Source organism: Melopsittacus undulatus, chromosome 2 (assembly GCF_012275295.1).
Source record: "Melopsittacus undulatus isolate bMelUnd1 chromosome 2, bMelUnd1.mat.Z, whole genome shotgun sequence".
NCBI classification, from domain to species: domain Eukaryota; kingdom Metazoa; phylum Chordata; class Aves; order Psittaciformes; family Psittaculidae; genus Melopsittacus; species Melopsittacus undulatus.
Genome location: NC_047528.1, coordinates 13,775,736 through 13,801,998, shown reverse-complemented (window position 1 = coordinate 13,801,998; position 26,263 = coordinate 13,775,736). Strand labels below are relative to the sequence as shown.

General features: G+C 35.0%; 1 protein-coding gene across 1 annotated transcript in view; it reads right to left on the bottom strand.

The window, feature by feature from the left end:
• DYNC2H1 (dynein cytoplasmic 2 heavy chain 1) overlaps positions 1 to 26,263 on the bottom strand; it is a 166,597-nt gene that overhangs the window by 65,411 nt on the left and 74,923 nt on the right. Inside the window, exons 68-78 of the mRNA XM_005149725.4 lie at positions 24,585 to 24,719; positions 23,587 to 23,730; positions 20,884 to 20,973; positions 17,254 to 17,319; positions 15,040 to 15,090; positions 12,959 to 13,036; positions 11,704 to 11,835; positions 9,713 to 9,785; positions 4,205 to 4,365; positions 1,796 to 1,921; positions 797 to 907 (exon numbers count right to left, since the gene is read on the bottom strand). Coding sequence (XP_005149782.2) covers positions 797 to 907; positions 1,796 to 1,921; positions 4,205 to 4,365; positions 9,713 to 9,785; positions 11,704 to 11,835; positions 12,959 to 13,036; positions 15,040 to 15,090; positions 17,254 to 17,319; positions 20,884 to 20,973; positions 23,587 to 23,730; positions 24,585 to 24,719 — 1,167 coding nt within the window. The remainder of the gene's footprint in view (positions 1 to 796; positions 908 to 1,795; positions 1,922 to 4,204; positions 4,366 to 9,712; positions 9,786 to 11,703; positions 11,836 to 12,958; positions 13,037 to 15,039; positions 15,091 to 17,253; positions 17,320 to 20,883; positions 20,974 to 23,586; positions 23,731 to 24,584; positions 24,720 to 26,263) is intronic.

Below are 26,263 nucleotides of genomic sequence, written 5' to 3'. Positions count from 1 at the left end.
AGCCTTTAATGCTACATTCAACAATACAAGAGGAGAGCCATTTTTGTTGAAATGCCTGGTGAAAATAAAGCTATGAGTCCAGAAAGAAGAATAAGGAAGCAAAAGTATGACTGTGTGATGTTCAGATGACGAGATTCATCAAGCAAGAGCACGGGTGTAGGTTTTCCCTTTTAAAATCCGCTGATTAAATGCATTAAAGAATTTGGAACACAGAACAAACACTTCCCTGAGGTAAATTTATTTTCAGTTCAGATTTTCAACTAGAAAGAAAAATCTAGACAGAAATTTTACAAAAAATCCCTTTAAAGCACAGCTTCCACAAATTTCCACATATACATTATAAATCATAGAATCATAGAATTATAGAATCAGTTAGGGTTGGAAAGGACCTTAATATCATCTAGTTCCAGCCCCCCCTGCCATGGACACAGACTCCTCACACTAAACCATATCACCCAAGGCCTCATCCAACCTGGTCTTGAACACTGACAGGGATGAAGCATTCACTACCTCCCTGGGCAACCCATTCCAGTACCTCCCCACCCTAACAATAAAGAATTTCTTCCTTATACCCAGTCTAAACCCCTGCTGTTTAAGTTTCAACCCGTTACCCTTTGTCCTATCACTACAGTCCGTAATGAATAGTCCCTCACCAGCATCCAGAAATATAAGGGAAAGCCAGTTATGTAACTAGTCCACATTATCTAAACTTCATTCTATCTAAGCATATAGTTTACTATACATACAATTTCATTCATTGTAAACTTGTAATAAAAACTTTCCAAACAGATCTTACTTCGTAGGTTATTTTCAGACTTGATTGAAGCAAAATTGGTGTAAACTTTGGATGAACTTCAGTAGTAAGCCAAAGGCGAAAGTTTGGTTGAGGCTGTAATGTATTCAGTTCCTATTAAAGAGATGTTATATATTTAAGCAGATTTTGGTTGGGATTTTTTAATAGACAGAACAGTACTTACAAAATTATAATATCCTAAATTAGAAAGTTAGGCTTGTCTAAAACATCTTTAGTTGTTTTTACAAGTAAGGCTATTCAAAAAACTTCAACATGCTTTGACTCCACCACACATTCTACATTCTCGCTGTGTTAAAGTCTGAAGTTCATCCTAGATGTTTCAAAATATCTGCACTTCCACCCTACATCTGAAATTCAGAGCAGAAAAGTATATACTATATCTTTACTTCTTTTAAGTAAAAAGAAAAAAAAATCCAGAAGGCTACATCTCAAAAGATGAGTTCTTGTGCAAAGAAAAAGAAACTTTTGATACATATCTATATTTCACAGTAATATACAGGTAAAGTCACTTTGATTTTGCTAGCAAGTTAATGATTTTATATGTCATAAGTAAGTGTGTTTCTACCGAAGATTACTTTGATTTCAAATCAGCAAAAATCTCTTAGTGAGTCACATACAAGGTACACTTAACAAAAAAATAATAAAGTTCCAGAACTGAATTAAAAAAAATAAAATTCAGGCATGCATTCAGAGTTCACCAAACACTGGCAGTACCCCCTACAGTACCAGCCTTTTAACAGGAGCATTTGTTTACTTACTGTGGCAGAAATGCTCTACATTGTATAAAAATTAAAGCACTGGAAGGAAAGAGCTGCTTTGATCTGATGCATTTCACCTTATTCATGATTGATGAAACTGCAAAGGTTTATTTTTAAACTAGTGGAATTTTAACCTTAATCACTGAAATGCCGGAAATGCTTCAGAAATGTTAAATACTAGTTTTATGTGGTTTCCAATACATTCTTCTCTAGCTACCCTCACCTTTTCCAGAACAGGAAGCCAAGACGTAACAAGATGCAGGTTCTTTAAACAAAGCCATTCTCCGTTACGCGCACATTCTCTTAAAGTTTGAATAGCCAGATCAGCCTGGCCCTGGCCCATTGCAATCTGAAATGACAGACACAGTTTTATCAGGCACAGTGATTCCAAGTTAGAGTGCATATGTAAAAAATAAGGTTGTGCTAAAGACAGACAGAATTTTCTCTAATGTGATATACTACTAAAGTAGGGAAAAGATTAAAGAAAAAGTTTTTTTTTTCTTTGCAACCTACCTAACCAGAGTTCCTTAAGAAAAACCATTACCTAATCTTTTTATGGAAAAACCATACATCAGTTGGTGACAGTGACGGTGTATTCCCTGGGAATTCAAAAAGTAATTTAAATATCAGTGACTATTCCATATTACTGCAGAACTGCTGATACAGTAAAAACAAGAGATAAATGAGAACAAAGTTTCTTTTGACTGTAAGTTAGGAGTACTTTCTTTGAAGAGAAACATTCATTTTTATACTAAGATGAATGAAAAACTAAGGCTGCTCTGTTTCCAACTGAGAAAGATAAATAGCTTAAAAAATTGTCTTTTCTTCATTTTTATAGTATTGCTGCTAAAATGAATCTGGATATTCAAATGAAAATACCAAGATCTAAACCTGATAAATCAGAGAAAATTTAAAGGACTTGTTCTGTTGCACAATTACTGCAACAATTGATGTTAGCCTATCTGTAGAGTGCATTCACATTAGTTCTCCCTTAGAATCTAATTGGAAGCTTTCCATTACAAAAAGCCCAGAACCAAACAAGTTGAAAAAACAGCTGAAAAAAGCTGAAAAGTTGAAAAAAGTTGTAAAATGTTGTAAAATGTTGTCTTGGCAAAATAGAATTACTGTTATTATTATGACTTCATCAAATATCCCTTAAGAGGAAATCCATTTTGTCTTTTTATCCTAAAACTGTACTGACACAAAGAAATTTGAGGTCTTAGCTTTATATGATGATGCAGAGATATCCTCTGCCTAAATAAACCTAAGTATAATATCTTGAAATAATTTAAAATAGCCAAAAGAAGACAACCAAAAGTCACCAGACAATATGGTAGTGCAACACTCAGATGCAGTGGTCTTTTCTTCACCCCATGTAAGAAATAATTGAACAGAAAAGAAGAATCTGATCTTCTATGTTCTATTCAAATTGCATGAGCAAGTGCAGGAAAAAAATAGTAACAACAAAATATTCTCATTAGTAGGACAACCTTTAGATGATTTAGCTTTGAGTACTGCTCCTTAGTCAAATACCATACCATGTTATATTTTAAAAGTCAAAAATGTAAAAGATATTTAGAGCTAAAAATAAAAAGCTGTGTGGCAGAGTAAGAAACATGCATTATGAAACATTCACAGCTAGATGAGCTGGCAGTAGGATCTAAATCTGTACAATTTGATAGGAAAGATATATTACATCAGTGCACATTCCAGGAACGGAACAATTTCAAGGACTGTTTAAAAGCATTGGCATTTTTGTGCTAACTCCTGATCAGCTAAGAAGACAATTCCCTCCCCGGAATGTTTTAAAATACAGAAGGAAATGCTTTACAAAAAGGTGTAAAGCATGTTGGTACTGTGTATTAGGAATATTAGAAACCCACTTGTATCCTAGAATTATTTGAGTTGGGATAAATCCTAGAAGGTCTCTAGTCCAAACTCCTGCTCAACTTAGAGTTAGCTGAGGGCTCTGTCCAGTGGACTCTTGCTGTCTCCAACTACCTGATTGAAGAATGTAGAGAAGATGGAGCCAGAATCTTTCAGAGGCCATGGTGACAGGACTTTAGTTAATGTGCACAAGTTGGAACATGGGAAATACTGATTTGATATTAGAAAAAAAAATATCCTGTAAGAGTGGTCAAATACTGGAACAAGGTGCCTGGAGATAGTGTGAGATCTCCATCCTTGGAGGGGGGACCTCTGAGCAGGGGATTGAAGAAGATGATCTCCAGAAGTCCCTTCCAACATAGGTTATTCTATGAAATTAATAGCTAATGTAAATTTCTTGTTTATACTTTGGTAACTCCACACTAAAAAAGACAATGTTTCAGCATAACAATTCTCTGTCTCTTTTGTTCTCCTCCATGTATCTTCTCATTTTTCCCTTCTCCAGGTTAGAGGAATGCCTCTCAAGTGGATTCTGCATCTGTGAGGATCACCAATTGTGTCTCCTCCAACCCACTTTGCAAGTGGATTCAGAAGTTAATGGCAAGATAGGTGGGAACAACAAACACACAGACACCAAACTATGCTTTTACATACTAACTTTCTTAAAAACCAAGGTAAACCAGATATTACTACTGTAAAATTTTACACACTGTGGGGTTTAATCATTATGCTTTCTAAGACTGACCTGATGGTAGCACTCAGTATTTCTTTCAACACTGGCAAGTTCTTGCAACTCTTGAGAAGGATCAGCACCAGGAGAAATAATTATCAAGATGGGTTCAATTTCTAGAGTCTCCTTATATAGACGTTTCAAATTCAGAGGCGACGGAGATAGTTCTTTTGTCCCTGTAATTAGAATTGGAATTATTATGGAAATAAAGTGACTATACAGGATGGAGTGCTCCACTGACCACTTTTAGAGATTATCTAACTGAATATACAATGTTCTGTTCAATGGAGACCATAAAACTGGTCCTAAAATGAGAAGTAAACCTTTACAACATGCAGGTAGAGTCATCCTATATTGTGAAGAAAAAGACGCAAGCACCAAAACGGTGCCTGTACTTCCAGCTTGACAGACATATATTGAAGTCTTTATTTAGAATGCAGTCTTCAAGAAAAATAACAAAAAGAGAAAAGCTGGAACGTAAGAATATAAGAAGCTATGCTATTTGCTAAAACTAACTGCAGTGTGTATGTCCATATGCAGAACTTCTCTCCTGTATTATCCTCAGAGCTTTAATTACTAGACTTTGACTTTATACAGTTCTTAGTACTACAATTACTTTAGTATATTATTTCCTTTCACATACAAGTTAAATGTCTAGAGTGTTGACCTAGTATAGACAAGGCATTTGTACACAGGCTCACAGCTATGTGTATAAGTGCATCATAAACTTAAACAGTGTTAATTACATATTTAAATGCAGATTTATACTGGTCCTTAAGTAGTAAAATATTAGGTGGAGTGGGAAATCACACCATAAAGCAAGACAGAAGAGCACAAATCAGTGACATCTATGCCACACTGACTAAAAGATGCAACACACGTTTCCTTGAGGGCACGCCCTGCTTTCAGACTTGAGCTATTATCTCCACATGGAACAATACCGTATTATTTAAACATAGGAGGCAAAGTTGGCTAAGGTTACTGGATTCTCTCTATGTATTTGTACAGAGACTCTAATGGGTACAGAGACAGATAAAATAACTACCAATCAAAATGCTTTCAAAATAATTTTAACACCACTAACATTGGAAAATAATTTCATTACATTCATTAGGTGTGCAGAGGTAACAGAAGTTGAGGTAAATATGCAAACAAGGCCATAAGGCAACTCATACAGGCAGCTCCCTTGATGAGTTCTGCTGAACACTGCCAACAAGCACTAAACCACAGAAGATCCATAAAATGGCACTGAAACTAAAGTAGGGCTGTTCAGTGATGGACTGAAGCATGCTTAGTGAAGATGACTCTTCAGAGCCACTTATCTGTCAGAATCTCAAAAATGTCTGACAAACATCTGCAACTTGTTTCTCTCAATGAATCCTGTATTGGCCAAATTTGGATGCATTTTCAGAAGTCCTGAAAAAGAGCATACACTTTGAATGAAAGCTGCCCAGCATACTGCTCACCAGTCATTTCTCCAAACTGAGCTTATACTAACATTTTTTACAAATACAAACTACTCCAGAGTTAACATTCCTTTCACTAACATACTAAATGGGAATAGCTAAACTATTGGCGGAAATGGCAGAAAGACAATAGACATATTACCTAAGAAAATAAATTTTATATATAATTACAGATTGACTTGGGTTTTTTCCCAAGTACAGTCATAATTTAAGCTACTGGAGTCTAAGCAATAAAAGAAAAATATCAAGAAGTAGAACATGATAGCATTCTGTAAGGTAAGGATGTTTATTTTAGTTAAAGGTTTTATGAAAGAGTTTCTACGATACTGAAAATGGAAAACAATATCATGTCTGTAATTAGGAAAATCTAACATGAAATATTTGGTTTTGTTCATGAGGTATTTGTGATACCTTGAACCTCTTCCTAGAGATACAAGGAAGAGGCACTTGTGATGCATTCTGGTATCTGGGCTATAAACCACTGTCTTGTTCCTTAAGCACATTTCATCTCATCAAGCCACTCTCTACTGAGGTGTATTCACTGTTGAAATATCAAAATCTAATTGCTTCCATATTAATTTAATTGACATATTACACAAAGCGTTATTACAATGTAATCAGTAGCTACCTAAGCAATAAAGATACATTAAGAATCTCAACACCAAATTTTAGATCAAAATTTGATTAAAAGTAAGGTTTTGGAAAGGTAAATTTTAAGTTTTATTAACTTTTATTTCAGTGAAGAAATTTTTGAAAATCTTCACTACTGCTTCAAATCCTATGAAAGACATAAAAAATGAAAAATATTTGTTGAAGTCAACAGGCAGCAAGGATACAAAAACTAAATGGAGATCTTTCAGACCACTCATTAACACTGTGCAATGGGCATTGTGCCATGCTGTAGATATTTGTTATTACATGGAAATGCAGAACAGATGTACAAAGTCATATAAGGACAATACACTGAATCTTTTAAATAGTGTGTTACTACTACCAGTTGAGAAACCCTGGAGACATAAAACACTGGTTACTGCAAAAAGTTTCACTATAGGCTTGCAATGTGCTTATACTCTTGCACTGACATTTACTATTTGTCATTGACAAAGACAGTAACACACTAGACAGACCTCTCTTCTTCACCTCTTCAGTCATCAAGTTCCTGTATTTAAGATTGCTTTGCTACTACAAACAGATGCATGGAATATACTACAGTCAATATAAACCAGGGACTGTTGTATTTTTAGTGCTAGCAGAAGGCACACAGATTTCTGAGATGCTTAATTAATTAGGAGTTTTGATATCCTACAAAACTCTGTTAACTTGGGACTACAGCCTGGCCTCACATTAACTGGGGAATAGATGAATGTGTGTACACCTGCAACTTAAGCTATTATAATAACATTTATGGTAATGATACTAAACTTAGGTGTAATTGTAAATGAGTAAGAGCCTAGTCAAATAGATTGTGGTACTCTTGAGATGCACCATTTAGAAAATTAATACAGCATAAGCTTTCTTCCATAAAACAGTCTGGATTTATAGAAATTTGGACACTGTTTATTAAAAGCATAGCTATGCTGAAGGTGCTTTTTTTTCAAAAGAAGCTCAACAGAAATGAAATCTAGGAAAACTGCAATACAGATACAGCACTGTCTATTCCTGGCCATTACAGCGAGGATTACATTTAGAGAAATGAAAATAAGGACTCCATGTTTTTCAGGGTAAATCAATAAGCACTCATATTCCAGCTAACAACTATGCAGTCAGCATGGGAATTCTAACATACTTTTCTGCCTGAATGTTCCATTCTGATAGAGTTTCTTAAATCTCACTATCCAAAATGACATCCTGACATGAGAAGAAAAAGCAAATGTGAGAGCAATTAATGTTTCAGTTATGTCAGGGGGGAGGGATCGAAGGGGAAAAAAGAAACACCTGACATATAAATCCAAATTTGGCACAGGGTGCAAACTTTGTGGTTTTTATAAACTGATGAAGTTTCCATAAAAATCAATGAACAACTTTTCACGAAACTTCTCTACAAAAGTCAATGAATTAAAACCAATTTACAGCAGCTGGAACTTGAACTCTAAGTGCTTGTTAAAATTCCTTCTGTTGGTGATCTGTCCACAGGGAAACAATGTGCAAAAATATCAGTAAATGTATTATTGCCATTAACAATTCCAATACAGAAAGCAGGAAAGATTATTTTTTAGATTATTTTTTAAATTATTACTTTGGCAAGTAATTTTATTTTGGCCTAGATGCAGTAAAAGAACTCTGGTCTATGTTACAGAAAAAGGCCTGCTCATAGCTGCTGTCCCATAGTAGCACAGGAGCAGGAAACTCCCATTTGCTACACCATTTTCCTAACAAGGTGCACATCAGTATAGCATGAAAAATAAAGAAATAAGCATAGTTTGGGTGCCCACAAAATACATTTACAGAAAACTCTTAGGAACTTTATCTTCAAAAGAAATTATTTTAATCCTCCTTCATACATACATTTACAAATACATGTAAAAGATGAAAAAAGGAAAAAAAACCCAAGACAACAAACCACCATATCTGGATAAAATAGAAACAGAAAGCTTTCTTGCAGGGTATTATGGCTCTTTTGAAACTCATTTTTCTCACAGGAAAACACCTAAAGGAGATTGGAAACTTAACAGTTCTTTTGAATTAAGTGAAACACTTGCTATTTGATTCTAACAGGCAGGGACGTTGTCAGCGGGGCACCCATACACTCACCATGATGAAAGTACCTTCTGTATCTACAAATAACATTTGACAGAGCAGGCTAACATTACTTCTGAAAATAGTGGCCATGGTGCCAGACATGGAACCAATTTTTATCAGAAGTAATGCCCACAAAGCAGAGCATAAGGAAGAAGTAAGATAAACTCTTACCCAAATGTCATTAAAAATGTAATAATCAGACACCTAAACTTATATCTAATCCTACAGTAATAAGAACTGACATGTATGTTGAGAACTTAAAATTGTCACAGTCATGTTTATGTAACTTGTCCATTGCATTATGATGCAAAATCACCCATCTCAAGATCAAACTGCAGATCTTCTCAAGCACTGGAAATACAGGTCCAGACATTACCTTGGCAGCCTGTGGGTCAATTTTCCAGGTTCACTTCCCACCATATTAAGAACAGCCTTTGTCACTTACACTTAAGATCATTAGAATCTTGATCTTTCCCTTCTGTTAATCCCACTTCTGTGGGATTAAAAGCCATATTAAAAACAACAAATTGTTTGGTTTTACCAATTATATTTTAATGTGGTTTTAATGTGGTAAAACCATAGTAAAACAACAAATTCTATCTTGTCCCTATGTAATGCCTATGAGGGTGACTTTTAAAAGTACAATGTCCACTTCAATGAGACACTCATCATTCATCTTGCATATGTGCATTGTCATTATGGCTAAAAAATGAAGGAAGGCTTTGGTGTGCTATATTGCAATATTTGGAACACAAGTCCCAAGCTTTGGATATAATAGACCTCAGAGAGGAAACAGACAGATGAAAATGAATAGACAATTACAGTATTGTATCACTGTAGATCATGTGTATTTCCTTATATTATCATCCAAGAGACTAACAAAAATAACTGACAACACAAAACAATCTTTTGACATCCAGTTGACAAGATCTCAAATCTAATGGTTTTAAAATAGTATTTGACATTAAATAGAGCAATCTTTTTGGAAAATTTCTGTCTTAGGGAAAATGCTGAAGTGTAAAATTTATAGAAAACCAGCTATCATCCTTTCTTAATTACTCCAGCATTCAAAAATTCACTAAAAGAATCTGACAGATCTTTTAATAAATTTTAAATCATTACGCAACATAAATACCAAACCATTGGAAAGCGCTTTTAAACGATACTTAACACGAACAAAATCAGCAAATCCATTTACTGCATATTTTCAAATCCTAAAATTTTTTATTCTATAAGAACTATAAAACAGGAGAGAAAGCAGACAAAAACCGTTATTTAATTGTTGTGTGGAAACACCTTGGAATAAAAAATAACTTACCTAGGGTTTTACATGCAAAAAGAGCCATGGCACTCTGTAGCCTGTCTGGTCGGACAGCCTGGACCACAAGTACCTTCAAATAAAATACATTCAGAGGAGATGCATTTCTAAAGGTACATTGTGACAATTTTAAAAGACTTTTCTAAGAAGGCTGAATTATTTAAAATTCTCTTTAGAACAAAGTTATTTTCTCTGAATAGCTATCTGATCAATCTGTTCCAAGACAATCTAATGTAATTGCTTTTTTGTAAGTAGTTTCTCCTATTAACAGGATCACAAGACAGATCTGCCTCTAACGTCTATTTGTAAGCTGGAACCTTTTCTGCACTGTTTTAGAAAAAAGCTCTGTGAGTAGCTAGAATGACAGAAGGTGAACTTAGCTTTAAACCAGTAATCTGAATTCTATACATGTATTTTGGCAGAAACATTTTAATTAGAATGAATAACAATGCTTCTGATTTCACTGCATCAATACAGTAAAATAATCAGTTTTGAAGTAACTTCCTTTAGCACACCTTTAGAGTTTTATATTTAACTTCTTTCTCTGAGACATTCTGACTTTCAAACCTCCTAGTTCTGCAAATTCTTTTTACTGTTCTTCAAAAGACTACAGAACATGAACAGCTAATAAGTTCAGATATAAAATTAAATTAAATTGTAGTTTTCCTACCAGCAACCCCTTGTTCAGTTAACTTCATGCAAATTTTCAGCACAGGCAACTGCAGGCAACTAATGCACCTTCAGTAAAAATGATATGCTAAAATTGCGACATCTTCTCCTACCCCCTTACTTGTAGATGTGTAAATGACAGTGCTGAACCTACCATCACATTCCAGTTTACATTATCTGCTATTTTGGAGGAAAAATTGAACTTAATCGAGTTTTTAATTACTACTTTTGAAGCTTGAGATTACACTAAGTTACTTCACTATATTTATGTTTAACACAGTTTGAGAGAAACTAACTCACATGTAGCATATGATCAGGTAGTTTCAGTATATTTCATAAACAGAAACATCAATAGTTTCTACACAAGGAACTAGATATATAATACATTGACCATTTCAGATTTATTATCCTATAAATGCAATATTTTTATGACAACATGCTGTGCTCATAAGAATTGCTCCTCAGCGCTTCATCCAATCAACCGTAACTTGGACAAATTCCCTTCCAAACTTCTTTGTTCCTAAATTCCACTTTTATTCACTTTTATTCCATTTCTATTTTAGAAATTCCCCTCCTGTACAAATCTCCAAATAGAGAGCCCCTAAGAGCCAATCAGCATGAAACTATATTGTCTTATACCTCTTCACTTCTTTGGACAGGCCTTTATTTAATATCAAGTACTTCAAATGAAAAATAAGGGTATCATGTGAAAGTGAGTAACAACACCCTTTCTTTCTTAAACAAAAGAAGGATGCCATTTTTCTGTTCCAGAGTAGAAGAGATCCCAGGTGGAGGAAGGGACATGCCTCTCCAACATTCTTGATGAGTTCTTTAATCACTAAGCTTTTGGGAATTTTTTTAACCACTATTTTATGACTACTATTCTAAAAATCAGTGGTTGCTATTACATTTTTTGGTTTTCAGTCAGATGTGTGAGTTTGCACATTTTATGATGAACTAAATTAATGATGCTCAACAAGCTGACAAATTCTTCAGTAACAAAGCAACCATGAAAGAATTTTAATATCCATTCATGAAATTATTTCTGTGAATATTAATAAAAAGCTTGTTACCTTACAGAGTATGCTCAGCTGCAGCCAATACATCAACACAAGAAAAGTCTCAGATAAAAGAGAGCTAAATATGTATTATAGAAAAAAGAAAAATCCTTAGACTAAATACACTAGTTAAGCTGTAAAACTATGGAGATACTGTCAACCGCTTATAATTCAACTAGGCCTGAAGCCTAAATTCCCAAGACGTAAAACTTACTTTCAATGCTGAACTCACAATTTTTAAATAATTTAATATTAAAAAATTACCTGCTGAAATAAGGAAATTCTTTTCACAATAGTAGATGGAAAGTTTTGTTCACACACAGAACTCTGAGAAAAAGTGTGCCACAGACCTTCATCTTCAAAACAAAGTGTCTGATAGAGTCCTGGGAGAGAAATCTACAGAACAAATAATGTATATTTAACAATAAAGAAGAATACTAATTTTGACATTATATATTTTAATTAATTTGAAAATACCTCTATGACCCCAAACCTATAAATACTCATGCATATCACATGAGTCAATTCAATTTTATCCTCAGAGTTACAGAAGAAAAGGGTAGGTTTTAAAATTAACCATTTTTTTACCTTTCAATGGAAATGCTGTCTTTCTTTACTATATTTTTTTGTTTTTAAAACCCTAGGTTCTTTCATTTTAAAATTTAGGCTCTATCCAATCACAATTCTTTTTTTTAAAAAATGACTAGATTCTTTTTCTATCATTACATACTACTGATTCACCCAGCTACTCAATTTGTTTGTTTTTAAAACCCCTAACAATCATGACTGCCACACCATTATTGCAGTTGCTCCTGATCCCTGGTGAACAGATCTGAAAAATAATGAACTCTGGATTTAGCAGCAAAAGTCCTTGCCAAAGACTTGCAAGGTTTCCTTTCTTGCTGCTGAACTAAATGCAGAAGGAGAAGAGCCTAAGACAGAATTTCAAAGACTAGCATTTTCATTTAGCTCCCTTCAGGATCAGAGGACTTCAACATTAACTGTTGCAGGGTGAACTGTTTTAGTTTGAAATTACTTGATCTGAGTAATAACAAACAAAAATACCTTAAGGATGGGTATGGAAATCTGTAAGTAGGAAGGTTATTTCCTAACTAAAAGTTTATGGCTTTTAATACAATACGAAGTCATTACATAAGAGAAACCTGCAACTTGAATATTCCTTGCAATTCTTCTTCCACACATTTTTCTAACAATTTTTCTAAGAAATTGTAGTGCCTTGGGTAGGATTAGAGTATTTTCTAATCTCAGCAGGATGACAGGTTCATTCATATGCATTGAAAGGCATTGTTAGATGAGGTAAAGATGTACATGCAAAAGGCTCAGAAAAATGAAAGGTGGGTATATATTCAGCCATGGTTTCTGGAAGATAGAATAAACCATTAAAAATAACAAAATACTTCCACCTAGTAAATACATATTTGAGTATTCATGTCCAAATTACTACTTGCTAAAACCAAAGGCCTTTTAAGTTAAATTCAACCCACCACATGATGTATACCTTCAAAGATGCTACTGCCCAGGCTCGATCTTGTTCTATCCAAGAAGGAATCTGGTCACGAACACTTCTTTGTGAATCCTTATTCAAAAACACAAAAGTTACACAAATTTTTGTGAAACACTATATTCAGTAATAAGATTGCAAAACCCATTCACAACTGGACTCTTTCTGCGGTCTTTTGTGAAATTCATAAAGGGTATAACAAAACAAAAGCTATCAACTATTCAAATTTTGAGACACACTGTTCATACAAACACTTGCTTAACCACTTGAGCCTGAAAATATTTTATCATTTAACACACCTGTATGACACACTCAGCTCTAAGTATTCTTTTCTATTTGCACTCTGAGCAAGTGACTTAAAAAAATAACTCCATTGCACGTATTTGCAGCCATGAAGAAGATGGTTCTTTACACAAAAAAACAATTCTGGGGTAACTCACTAGGCAATGCATCACTTCTGAACATCTCTGCACCGGTACAGTTTAGTCACAGCTCTATTTTTCTGCTTCTTAGATGCTGGGTACTGAGAAAATTCTAAGGATGAACAACATGGCTTAAGCTCCTGTGGAATCTCTGTATTAGCGACATTATTTTTAAGAGAGAATCTTACAGTATCCATTAACAAGTCTGACAGTCTCTGTCTGAAAATGTACTTGGATCTCTCAAACACTGAGCATCTTTAATAGTAATCTTAAATGTTCAGCAGAAAAAAAGGAAAGCTTTCTTGTGGAAAGATATCTCAGCCATGAGTTATAAAGTCTGAGAAAGACAAGAGCCGGAAACTTGGGAGCAATTGTAGGAATAAACTTGAAAAGAGTCTGCAATATACTTTGCACTTAGAAGTGGTATTGAATCAAGTATGTCCCCATTCTTTCCAAAATATATGGGCTGTGTGTTAGGTGGAGTAGAGGTAGGGCTGGTGTTTAATTCCATTATACAATCAGGTCTCACATAGCTTGAAAATACACACTAAGAAAATATCTGAAAATCACCAAACTCATTGATGTTTAATTGAATTTTAAGGATTCCATAGAGATGAAGAGGGACTTCTATGTTCACACTGAACCTGCAGAGTCATGTAAGTGCTAGAGAAACTGAGCATTTAAGATAGCCAGCTATTTAAGTAAGAAAACCTGAGTAATATATTGTGCTTAAAGCAACTTGTGAATCCTGCCAGTATGCATGTGAACACAGTTGGTGCCACGACTATTCTAAAAACAAGGTTCTCACAATGTTCATTGTCTTGTACCACTGGTTGTACAAGATACTAAGACATCTAAAGAAGGCTAACTGTTAAAATTTGTTCTAAATTATGAAAACTGCAGCTGAGCATGATGGATATGAGATAGCATGACCCTGAACGAAGATCAGCAAAGTAGAGGCAAAGCCTGAGCCCACAACTTCTGACTGGGTTCATGTTTCATAAAAATACTTTTCAAAACCTTTGTCAAAATACTTGGTTCAAAGAAGGGCTATAATGGATAAGACTACAGAAAGCTTTTTTCCTCTGCTCTTTTCTACTGAAAGATAATTTTGAAAGTATACAGATTCAACAGAATTGAGGGACACTGTAAACTACAGCATGATTGATCAGGCATGCAAGAGAAGCTTCCTAAACTAGCTCTGTCACCTAGGAAAACATATAAATACATCTCCAGATATAGAACTCTGAAGCTGGGGAAAAAAGCATGTCAAAGTTAGCAAAGTGTGTGGACTAACATACAAAAAGTACAACTTATATATAATATCAGAAGAAAGAGGGATTCAGAAACACTGATTTTAGCTACAGAAGATGGCTTAAAACCTCCTCAAACATACACTGGAAAAAAACAAAATTGTAATCCTGGCAACAGAAAAAGAAAAGAGGAAAAAAGCAACAAAGGCAAAAAGTTGAGGAAATTGGAAAAAGAGTAGTGATGTTCAAAAAGTTTTTATATTTTTGTATGACTATGTGAGAAGTTACTTGTTCCTTTGTACAAATACAATTAATTAAACTATATAGTAAGAATACAATTTTAACTTTTCAGTATTTTAGTAAATGTTCCTTTTTTCAAAATACACAAATAAATGTAGCTTACTGATTTTCTTATGGTATCTCCAATGATCACACCTGTAAAAGTCTCCCATTCCTAGGGGGAATAAATGAACTCTGGTAAGTCACAAGTCATGTTTTAAGTATAAAGATTAATAGGCAATAGGATATAGGCAAAACAGGAAGATAAACAAATTAAAGCCTAGATTCTGAAAGAGTTATAAGACATTTTTAAAACTCTAGTTAATATACTACCAGTACGCAATTCCTTATGAAGAATACAAACTGAGTGCAGTGCTTTAGAAGAAAAAGAAACAAAAGGAGAAGCCCTATTCATAGCACTCACAGCTCCCACCCAGACTGCTAACTATAGACTAGGAAGAAATAACATAGGTGGCTGGAAAGGGCACACTGCCTAATAGAGCACCAGCAGCCCACATACAACAGATAATTACAGAATCCATGTTTCAATAGTTTCACATTATAGCATCCCAATGATGTAGTTATTAGAACAGGAGGAATACTTAGTATAATAGATTGGTATTATTAATACATTGATTGCACTAAGTTGAATTTATATATGATTAAATCTTTTAGACTTGGTATTCAAAACTAGGAACACAGTTTTTAATAATTTTAAAACAGATTAGATCAGTATTTAAATGTATACTACAAATAACATAATCTTATATTTGGAAGTGATAAATATACAAAAAAGACTTGATAAATTCTGAAATTTTATATAATATCTATAATTCTATGATAAAGAACTTTTTTCCTAATTGTTAAAGGTAATGGTAACATTCCAAATGAAAAGGTCAATCAACGAGTCCTACTCTGATACTGGCTAAAGCATAGCTTTTTGCACCCATCAATCCTCTCAATCACAAACTGATGCTTCTCTCCCAATTACAAAGAGAATGCTCGTGCACTAAAAAATTCATGCAGGCTTCCCAGTTGTAAATCCAGAAATCATGCAGTATTTTTGTGAAGGAAAGAAGAAGTATAGTATGCAGAGACATGTAAAACTACCTCAGAAAAATCTATACATATTGATTCAGAAAGAGAATGTCTCTACTAAGAGCCAACGTGTTCTATACTATAATGTAAAGTTGTACTACAAATTTCTCATCACTACACGAAAAATTAATAAGTACAGAAGGTTGAACTCTTTCGAGACAGGGACCTACAACACTAAATTCCCTACAAGCATGATAGGAAGCTTCTAGCCTCATCACATTAACAGCTTTAAAAGAAATTACTTTAAAAAAAAAAACCACTTCAGCTTCATTTTCCTCAATAAATATTTTACACAAGCACTCGTCTTAACAATTTCATTAAAATAAGCTCCACCTTTCAGAGAAGTAAGAAATTTATTGGTATTATTTGCCTGTTTTAATTCTTGAGTAGCCAGATACTGCAGTAATTATATGTAACATAGATTAAGCTATTTAAAGAGCTCTAACAGTACTATGCTTTCAAAAATATAAACTATTAACGGATTAGTTCATCATTCCTCTCAAAGCTAGGCCACTATGGCACAAAGAAACAAATACTTAATTGGCCAGAGAACATTAATTGGCCAGAGAACATAAGAAGGACACTCTCTGTATAGTGCAGTCTTGGACATACTGCTGCAAACGAGTATATTAATGATCACTGGTTCAGGAAAATCTTAAAAACTGAAGAATCAATGGCTGAAATGCACAAAAGATAACTTCATTGCTTCACCTTCCAGGAAGACTCCTTTCTTTAAGTGTCTTCAACTGCAAGTTCCAGAATCAGACTTTTACTTAACTTCTCCCTAGGACTTGCACTCCTTTTCTGCATTTCAATACCAAGGTAACCCTTGGCCACAATGCAACAGGCGTGTATCCATCACTTTACTTATAAAGAAATATCCATATTTAACTGGAAGAATGGATAAATGTCTGGTGGCCACATGGTGGCAGGAAACACTGATACAGTGCCTGCAAAAAACTGCAAGAACCCTCCATAAACATCCTTTTCTGACCCTTATTTAAAAGGCAACTATATACCTACCTTTTCATGGTAATCTTCACTTCGAAACTAAAGAATATAATGTTGATATCCAAAAGTAACTATCATACAAAAATAGTGGCATATAAATCTAAAATCCCAAGCCCTACACTTACTGACTTTACTTAAAACTTTTTAACTCTTCATATTAAATTTATATATTTACTCTTCATATTAAATTTAAGTAAATCACTTGGGGATTTTCTTCTCTGGCACTTACATTCTCCTGAAAAAGTTCAGGGTGCATTCCTCGTACAAAATGCAGAGCAAACATTAGCTGATCAGCCTGAAATAAAAGCGGTAAAAATTTATTTATATGTTCATAAAAATTCACCTTTCTGCTTTTTTTATATGTAAAACAAAATCATTAATCAAATACGTCTAATTCCATAGTACTGACTTAATGACACATATGCTAATTCAAAATTGCTATACGTCCACAACTTAGACGCAAACACGAATGTAAACTCTGCATCTAAGTTCATCCAAATTCCAGTGAAGAAGAAAATAATGGTACTTGTAACAAAGCAAACATACTCCAAAGTATCCATTATTTTTTAAACTGTGCATAGGAAATGTTTGAAATCTTATAGCAAATTTTTGAAACAGAATTTTGGAGAAAAAAAAGAACCCACAAAAACAAACCAAACAAACCAAACAGAAAATAAAAAACACTGTAAACTTCTGACTTTTTCCCAGGTCTGCTGCACCACTTGGTTTTCAACCAGTCTCTGAGCAATGCAGCAATAAACCAGGAATAACAGAGCCATGGAATAAACTACACAAACATACAAGACAATATTTTTCAAAATAACATTGGCTTGCTAAAACTAGGATTCCTCTATATATGCACAGAAAGTTCTATAGATGTGTTCTAGCAAAGCTGTGCTGAAAAGCACAGATCACTACACAATGTCAACGTCAGAAACTGGAACTTGGTATTTTGGAAAATCAGGACCACTCAAACTAAGACTGAGTCCTCCAATTTTCAAACTTTGGCTATAATCTGAAAGATGCATTTTGTATATTTATGTGATACAGAAGACATGTACATATTTTCCCTAATTAAAATTTTCTCTCATTAAAATTTTAAGTAAACATAAGGAATAGATGGATAAGGAGAGGCTGAGGAAAATTCAAAGGAAAAAAGAGGCTTACAAAAGGTGGAAGCGAGGTCCAGGCGGCCTGGGATGAATATAGGGATGTTGTCTGGGAAGCTAGGGGCCACATTAGGAAAGCTAAGGCCCAGTTAGAATTACCAGTTTGAAGAATATTAAACTGACAAAAATACTAGCAAAAAAATAAATTGCCTGAGATTTTTCAAAAGATACAGGACCAACTATGAAGAAGCACACTTTAGGAAATATTCCTTACACATTATAAGGTAAAAGATTACCTGTTTGACTAATACTGGCTTTCTCACCTAAATGTCTATTACATTTTTGAGTACAAAATTATGTTGGGGGCAAAATTATTTTTTTTTTATTATTACTTTTTTCTCAGATACCTTTTTACAAGCTTGACACAAAAGTTCAGAAACAGATGTAATAACTCACAAGAAAAACATGGAATAAGGGTGCTCTAGATGTTCATCATATACAGTAAAAGTGACTTCAGCTGCATCTGCATGTGTATTTTCAACAATATTAAGTTCCTGAATTATAGTTTACTGACTAAAGGATATATTTGGCTTAGAGACCATATCCCTACTAGTTTTAATTTCCCTTGGAATGACTGACTACCAAGAGGCTATATATAACTTAATTCATATGAGCCACAGATGCTATAAGATGTATTTGCATAACTGCAGAAATGAACGATGGCAGCCACAGCAAACTCTTGGCATAGTTTGTATCTCTCTGGATACCAATACCTAAAGTTGTTTGCTGCTTTAAATAGTTCTGGTTTATTAAATCTTTCAATAACAAAAAGTATCCCCAAGGATACAATTAAAGCATATAAAGTACATTATATTTTAATTTGGATGCATTTACTAGTGTTTTTTTTTACAGGGATAGGACTAGAGGGTAAACAGGCCCCAACAAGAAATCAGGGTCAAACTGTACAAAGCATTAAAGTTCTTTCTGTGCTGATGAACAAAACACATCCATGAACATCAAATCGCTGCTCGAGTAGGGCTGGGTATCAGTCGGTGGTGAGAAATCATGTTCTCTCCCCTTGTGATTTTCCTATATTATTGGTGGTAGTAGTAGTAGTTTTGTGTTATAACTTAGGTACTGGACTGTTCTTATCTCAGCCCATGAGGTTTACATTCTTCTGATTCTCCTTCCCATCACTCCAGGAGCGGGCGAGAGAAAGAAGGGAGGGGAGTGAGAGAGCGGCTGCGTGGTTCTGAGTTACCAGCTGGGCTTAAACCACAACACTAACCCAGGCCAAACCTATGACAGCAACTATTGTGACAAATTAACAGTACAGGTGGCCGTTCCCAGTGCTTCACTTCAGTTACTAGCATATATTAAGTTCATATACACACAAACATAATTAGTAACCACAGACAAACAAGACCATCCATCCTAATTCTATCATGCTTAAAAGGGTATAAGCTTGTATCAGCTGTACCATTTTTGAAGACACTAGTAAAACCTTAGTGTCATAAGAATCTTTAAAAATTTGCATGGATAAAAGGCAGAATTAGCAGTGGATTGCTGATGGAGTGAGGAGCTTATTCTATCCATTAGTATCATGTATCTCTCCAGGACATGATACTAAGCTAGATGGACCATTAGTCTGAAGCTGCACAGCAACACACTTTCAGTGTTTTCTAAACTCCAACCTGATCATTCACAATGAAAATCTCTCCTACTGGAAATCTCCTATCTGTGCCTTGCTTTTGAAATCTTTAATATTTTCTGATATATAAAAATAGCTGCCTTCCGATATTCGAAAGAGGACTAAGGACTTTGTTAAAACAAAGTCCTTAGAAATAACTGCTACTTCTGCATCCTCAATATAGTGTTGCTAAACAGGGGGGTGGGGGAAGGAGGACCAAAAGTTTGCAAGATCTCTCCAATCTTACTGATAAAACTCCAGACTCACACAATTGTACTACTGTTCAAATCAACTGTGCAGACCTACTATGCATTCTTCAGCCTGGTACTATAAGGCAAACACCTCCTGTTATGACAGCTCCGTGTGGAAGTAAAAATTAAAATGGAAAGTGAAAGGCATATCTATGCTGGGTTTTTACCAAGAAGGCAAGAAGAGAAAAGCCATCTGATTCAAATACAGAACAAAAAAGAAATACATTTAGAACATTGTATGAAGGAACAGGGGAAAAGATAGAAACAAAAAAGCCAGCAGGTTAGACATTTGAGGCAGGATGCAGAAAGGAGACTATTACAATGGGATATTTTTTTTTGCTTTTTTCCTTTAATAAAAACAATATAAATATATATATATATTTTTTAAAAGATCAAATATTCACACAAAATTGTATCATGACAGCTAGGTCAAACACTCATGGGTAGAAGTGCTAGAAATAAATGTCCAGAAGACTGCAAAGCCTGGGATTGCCCAAGAAGCCAGAATGAGGCAAAGGTGAGGAGCCAGAGGTAAAGCAGAAATAGGACTAGACTGAGAATACCCTTGTCCATTAGAAAACTGCTCTGTGGAGAAATGTGCATAAGCAATCTTAACACTGTCATATCCTAATTGTTAGTACTTCTAATTTTTCATGTTATATATTGCAAGTGTAATTTTCTGCATGCACTACATAAAGTGTTAACACAATACTACTTATTTGAAGTACATCAAAGCGTCTGTTGCTGAAAGAATACTTTCAAGTATAATGCACTGCATAAAAGCCAAAAACCCCCCCCCACAATCTTACCTTAAATAAACAACGACAAACATATTCATACACAGTATGTTTCAATGAGCCAATAAGCAACTTGATTCTTTCTTCAGTATTGCCTGAATCCTAAAAAGAAAGTTTGGATCTCAAAATTCATGTGGAAGTAAAAATCTTTTTATGTACCCCATAAATTTCAGCAGAAAGACACAAACAATCTGGACTCTATATGACACTTACTAGTTCTAAAAATGTATTACTGAATTCAACTGCAGCTATCAATGAGTACATGATGAAATGAGAAGTTCAAAATGAAACACTGAGAAATAAATATTTTGGCCTTGAATATTTTGACTGTGAACATTTTACAACATTTTATATATAAAATAAATACATAGAGAACGAGAGGACAGTTTCTTCTCCTAACATTAATATCACTGAAATTTCATAGTTTTCACATGGTAAAAACCTGCTTATTTATTGAATTATTATCTCTAATATTATTAAGCAGGTGTGTTGACATTAAGTGTACTTGCTAAGCCTCCAGCCAAATTTGGACCAACTGAAGTAAACATTGTAGAAAATAGTAAATATACCCTGTCCTTCAAAGCTTACAGACTAAAAGACTAATTATAACAGAAGAAAATTGAAAGAAAGGGTAAAAGAGGACAAAATAGGATAGAAGGAGAGGGGAGGTGCGGGAAATAACAGTTGGTATGAGATCTATCAGAGACAAGTTCCTTCTCACTATGTTGCTATTTGAGGAGATGAGTTTATAAAGAAGGAAAATTTGGATTCACAAGCTGATTTGACTAATAGCTTTCCCATGTCTATAAGACAGCTTGGGAAAAATGAAAAATTGGATAGAGAAGCAAAAAAGAAAAAAGCAAAGACAGCAAAAACAGAAGTTGAGCTTTAAATAGTTAACATAGTAGGCAGCAAGAAATGATATTATGAAAGACTGTGAAAGTAAGAACAAGAATTTAGAAGCCTGTGTTGTGGAAGTAATAGGTAAAGAACTTTAAAGAGAGCAAGTTCTCATAGTCAGAACCATGTTTCTATTAATGACTGAAGCTGAAGGAAAGTTGTAAGCACAGATGCCAGAATAAAGGAGAATCTAAAAGTGACACGATCAAAGGCTGGTAAATGCCTTTTTAAAGTGGAAAAAAGAGAAGTAAGGTGAATTTTGGAGATGCTGAATAAAAAGAATATGAATCGTTACTCAGTGGGAGTTTTAAATCTAAAGAATGAGGTGACAAGGCATAAATCTATAATTCTTTGTTTCTGTAAGAAGAATATACTGATCAGTAGGATACATAAAAGTAAAAATTACATTTTACACAAGCCAGGCCACATGCATGCTTACAAACTGCAAAAGTAGGTTAATTTTTGATCTTCCTTAAGCTAACTGAATCATGTAGAAATATGTCTTTTCCTATTCTACCCTTTGTTGATAGAATTAGCATTATTTGTGATTAGACCAATAATTTCTTTAATTAAAGTCCTTAGTAAAGTTATAAACAACCTTGTTTTTCCTTAATCACCTTAAACAAAGTGCAAGCCTCAAATTACTTTGTTTTCACTTGGCACAGCAAGTTTACAAATTTATATGGAACTTAAAGTCATTAACCATGGACAGTGGGATTGAGTGCACCCTCAGCAAGTTTGTCGATGACACCAAGCTGTGTGGTTATGTTGACACGCTGGAGGGAAGGAATGCCATCCAGAGGGATCTTGACATGCTTGTGAGGTGGGCCAATGCCAACCTTATGAAGTTTAACCATGCCAAGTACAAGGTCCTACACCTGGGTCGGAGCAATCCCAGACACAGCTACAGGTTGGGCAGAGAAGAGATTCAGAGCAGACCTGTGGACAAGGACTTGGGGGTGTTGGTTGATGAGAAAATGAACATCAGGCGGCTTCAGTGTGCACTCACAGCCCAGAAAGCCAACCATATCCTGGGCTGCATCAAGAGGAGCGTGACCAGCAGGTCAAAGGAGGTGATCCTGCCCCTCTACTCTGCTCTCGTCAGATCCCACTTGGAGTATTGTGAGCAGTTCTGGTATCCTCAACATAAAAAGGACATGGTACTGTTAGAACAAGTCCAGAGGAGGCCACAAGGATGATCAGGGGACTGGAGCACCTCCCATATGAAGGCAGGCTGAGAAAGTTGGGGCTGTTCAGCCTGGAGAAGGCTGCATGAAGACCTCGTAGCAGCCTTCCAGTATCTGAAGGGGGGCTATAGGGATGCTGGTGAGGGGCTGTTCATTAGGGACTGTAGTGATAGGACAAGGGTAACAGGTTGAAACTTAAACAGCAGAAGTTTAGATTGGATATAAGGAAGAAATTCTTTACCGTGAGGGTGGTGAGGCACTGGAATGGGTTGCCCAGAGAGGTTGTGAATGCTCCATCCCTGGCAGTGTTCAAGGCCATGTTGGAAGAAGCCTTGGGTGATATGGTTTAGTGTGAGGTGTCCCTGTCCATGGCAGGGGGGTTGGAACTAGATGATCTTAAGGTCCTTTTCAACCCAAGCTATTCTATGATTCCATGATCAAAAATTCCATGTGTATGTATTCTTTATATCTCAAGGACATCAGCTCAGTATCACTAGTTATCATACATTTCATCATGTTATTATTGTACATTATTTTCTAAGAATGTTCAGAGCAACTAACAAATTCTAAGGATCAAAGCAGATTGATTCTTCTGCACCATTAACAGCTTCAGGAAAACAGAAAGTACCTGCTCGCTCTGCAGAGCCCTTTGGAAAAGTCGAAGGAAACCCGCCAAACTAAAACGGTACATGTTATTAATTTTGGACAAGTCAGAGATAATGAAGTACATTTTGCTGGCACTCTCAGCTAACGGGAGGTAGGCGTCTCTCTCCTGGGGATAAAACAAACGTACCTAGATATAAACCCAGAACACTACTGCCATCTACCGGTTATTCCACATTTACTCATCCCACCGAAGAAAACATTCACGTCACTCCCACTGCTTTAGAAAATTGAACCCTTTCCGATTCTTCAAATTGAGGGCCATTCGCTCAGGATTTAAACATTTTCTTTAGATTTCAAAACTGGAAGAAATTATTTTTTAGCAAAAAAAAAGTCTTTAAATTATGAAGAACATTTTGGAAATTAATTCCTAGAACACTGAGGTCTCTTCCCACCACACAACATCCCAAAATTTAAATGAAAATTTTAAACAAATAAGAACAAAGAGAAAACCTCTACTGTGTGTTACTAAAACAGTATGTTAGATTAATAGCATCAGCAGTGATCTAAATTTTTGCAGTAGCAAGTGATATATTAAGTAAGAACATCCATGTGAGCCACACTGTTTGCAAGAGTGTGTCTTGGGGTAATGGCTCTACTTGATGATCTTAAGGGTCTTTCCCAACCTAGTTTATTCTACGGTTCTATGATAAGAGTAGATGGCAAAAATAAAGTCAAAGCCCATTACTTGCCCATAAGTCCTTGGGAAAAATCCCTTTAATTGAAACTAACAGACTTTAAATTGTGTAGTTATTCATCATATGTAAAGCAAAGGAATTTAATTCAAGAAAATACTTTCTGTACTTGCATATCCCACATACCTTTTACTCAAAAAAAATAACTTAGCATGTTACTGATTTTATACTCCTGTGGATATAGGAGTATAAAATCAGTATCTCTCTATATAGATAACTATTTTTAGCAGGAGAAAAACAGCAATAAAAGATCAAAGTATTCTTCTACCTTATCAAGGAAACTCTGAAGTCTGCAAGATTCAGCAAGTGATTCCTGGATGAGTGCACTACTTGCTTTAGTCTGATTCAAAGATTCAATCAGATCTTTATTTTCTAGTATATTGCCTTGTGATGTTGCAAGTGTCTGTGGAAAAAGTAAAAAAAAAGCCATCTATGTTACATTACAAAAACCCTGTAAAGCAACCATTTTGGAAGCTGTCCTCTCAATGTATCAAGTGTACTAGAAAGCAGGTCATTACTAGATGCATAGAAAATAAAACCCCAGGAACAAACTCCAAAAAAACAGACTGCCAGGTTCTGAAACTTAAGTTGGCAGGAAGCTTTGGAGCACAGTTTCTTTGATCAGAGGTTTAGCTCTAATATCCCCATGATAAATAAAAAATAGGTTTTTTTTTCTTCTATTTAACTACCAATTTAACCTGAAAATGGCTACTAGTAATGATTTCCTGCACCCAGTCATTCACGGATTCATTTAATTTACTTTCAAAAGCATTCCAATATCCCTTATATAATTTAGTTCTCTCTTCCAACTGAAATGAATACTCACAACAATTTTGTTTTAAAAGATACCTCTAAAATCCTTGATAATATCCTACATTTTCCCCTAGTTCTCCTGTGCAAACAATTTCAATTCTAGTAAGTAGTGGGAAAAGCTTGAATGGTTCACTATATTTTAAGGGGTTTTACTAACCTGCAGTAAATGCATTTCAGTACTTTTATTATTATTATTATTTTTTACAATTCTTTACTATTTTTTTTTCTTAGTAAGACAACATCACCAAATTGGCTTCTTGTTAGTCAAGTCAATTCTGAACTACCTGTAGAACAGAATTTCAGGACATTTGGAGGAAGAAATTCACCAGTTAGAACAGTAAAATGCACTTTGTTCTCTAGTTGAAAAGAACTTAGGTTCAAGGCCAAGATCATCTGTTTTTTCAAGGAGTCTGACTTTGCTATAAGGATTTATAGTGGGAGCTATGAGATAGCCACAGAATGTGTGGCTTTGTCCCAAAGCTTTCAGGAGAAAACCAGTATAGTAGTTCAGATAGCATGCTAATGTTGGTTCTGGATTAACTGGAATTTAGCTAGATCGCCTCCAACACTGACTTCTTTGTGGACAAAGTCCATGTAGCACCTGTCAGTTTCCACTGAGCATTAGGGGTTTTTTCTTCAAACAGTATTCTGACTTCAGTACTAAGAAGAATGCCAAAGGTGAAATCAACCTCAGTGTTAACACTTGGTCACTCTTTGTTGCTGTTATCTTAGGAACCAACTACTGGAAATTCTGCACTTGACAATTCAGACTGGACAAATGTGAAAGATTTTGGAGTTCCAGCATCACACAGAGAATCTGTTCTAAAGAATGGACATTTTTTTTCTTGCATCTCTGAACTCAGCTTCTGGCAGACACTAAGGTGCCAAAAACATGATGAGCTGTGAATATAGAATTCTTTTAGAACAAGTTTCCCTGTGCCTGTAAGAGAAATCTGCCCCATCACAATTTCAAGTAAGATTTCAGCTTAGTATTTGTAAAACCAATTAGTTTATGTTAAGTCCATTGTTCTGAATATTGAGAAGTTCTATGACTTGACTAAGGGTTTTGAGTCAGCAAGTCAATCTCTCTGCACCTATGACATCTTAGAAAAAAAAAGGATTTGACGATGATTC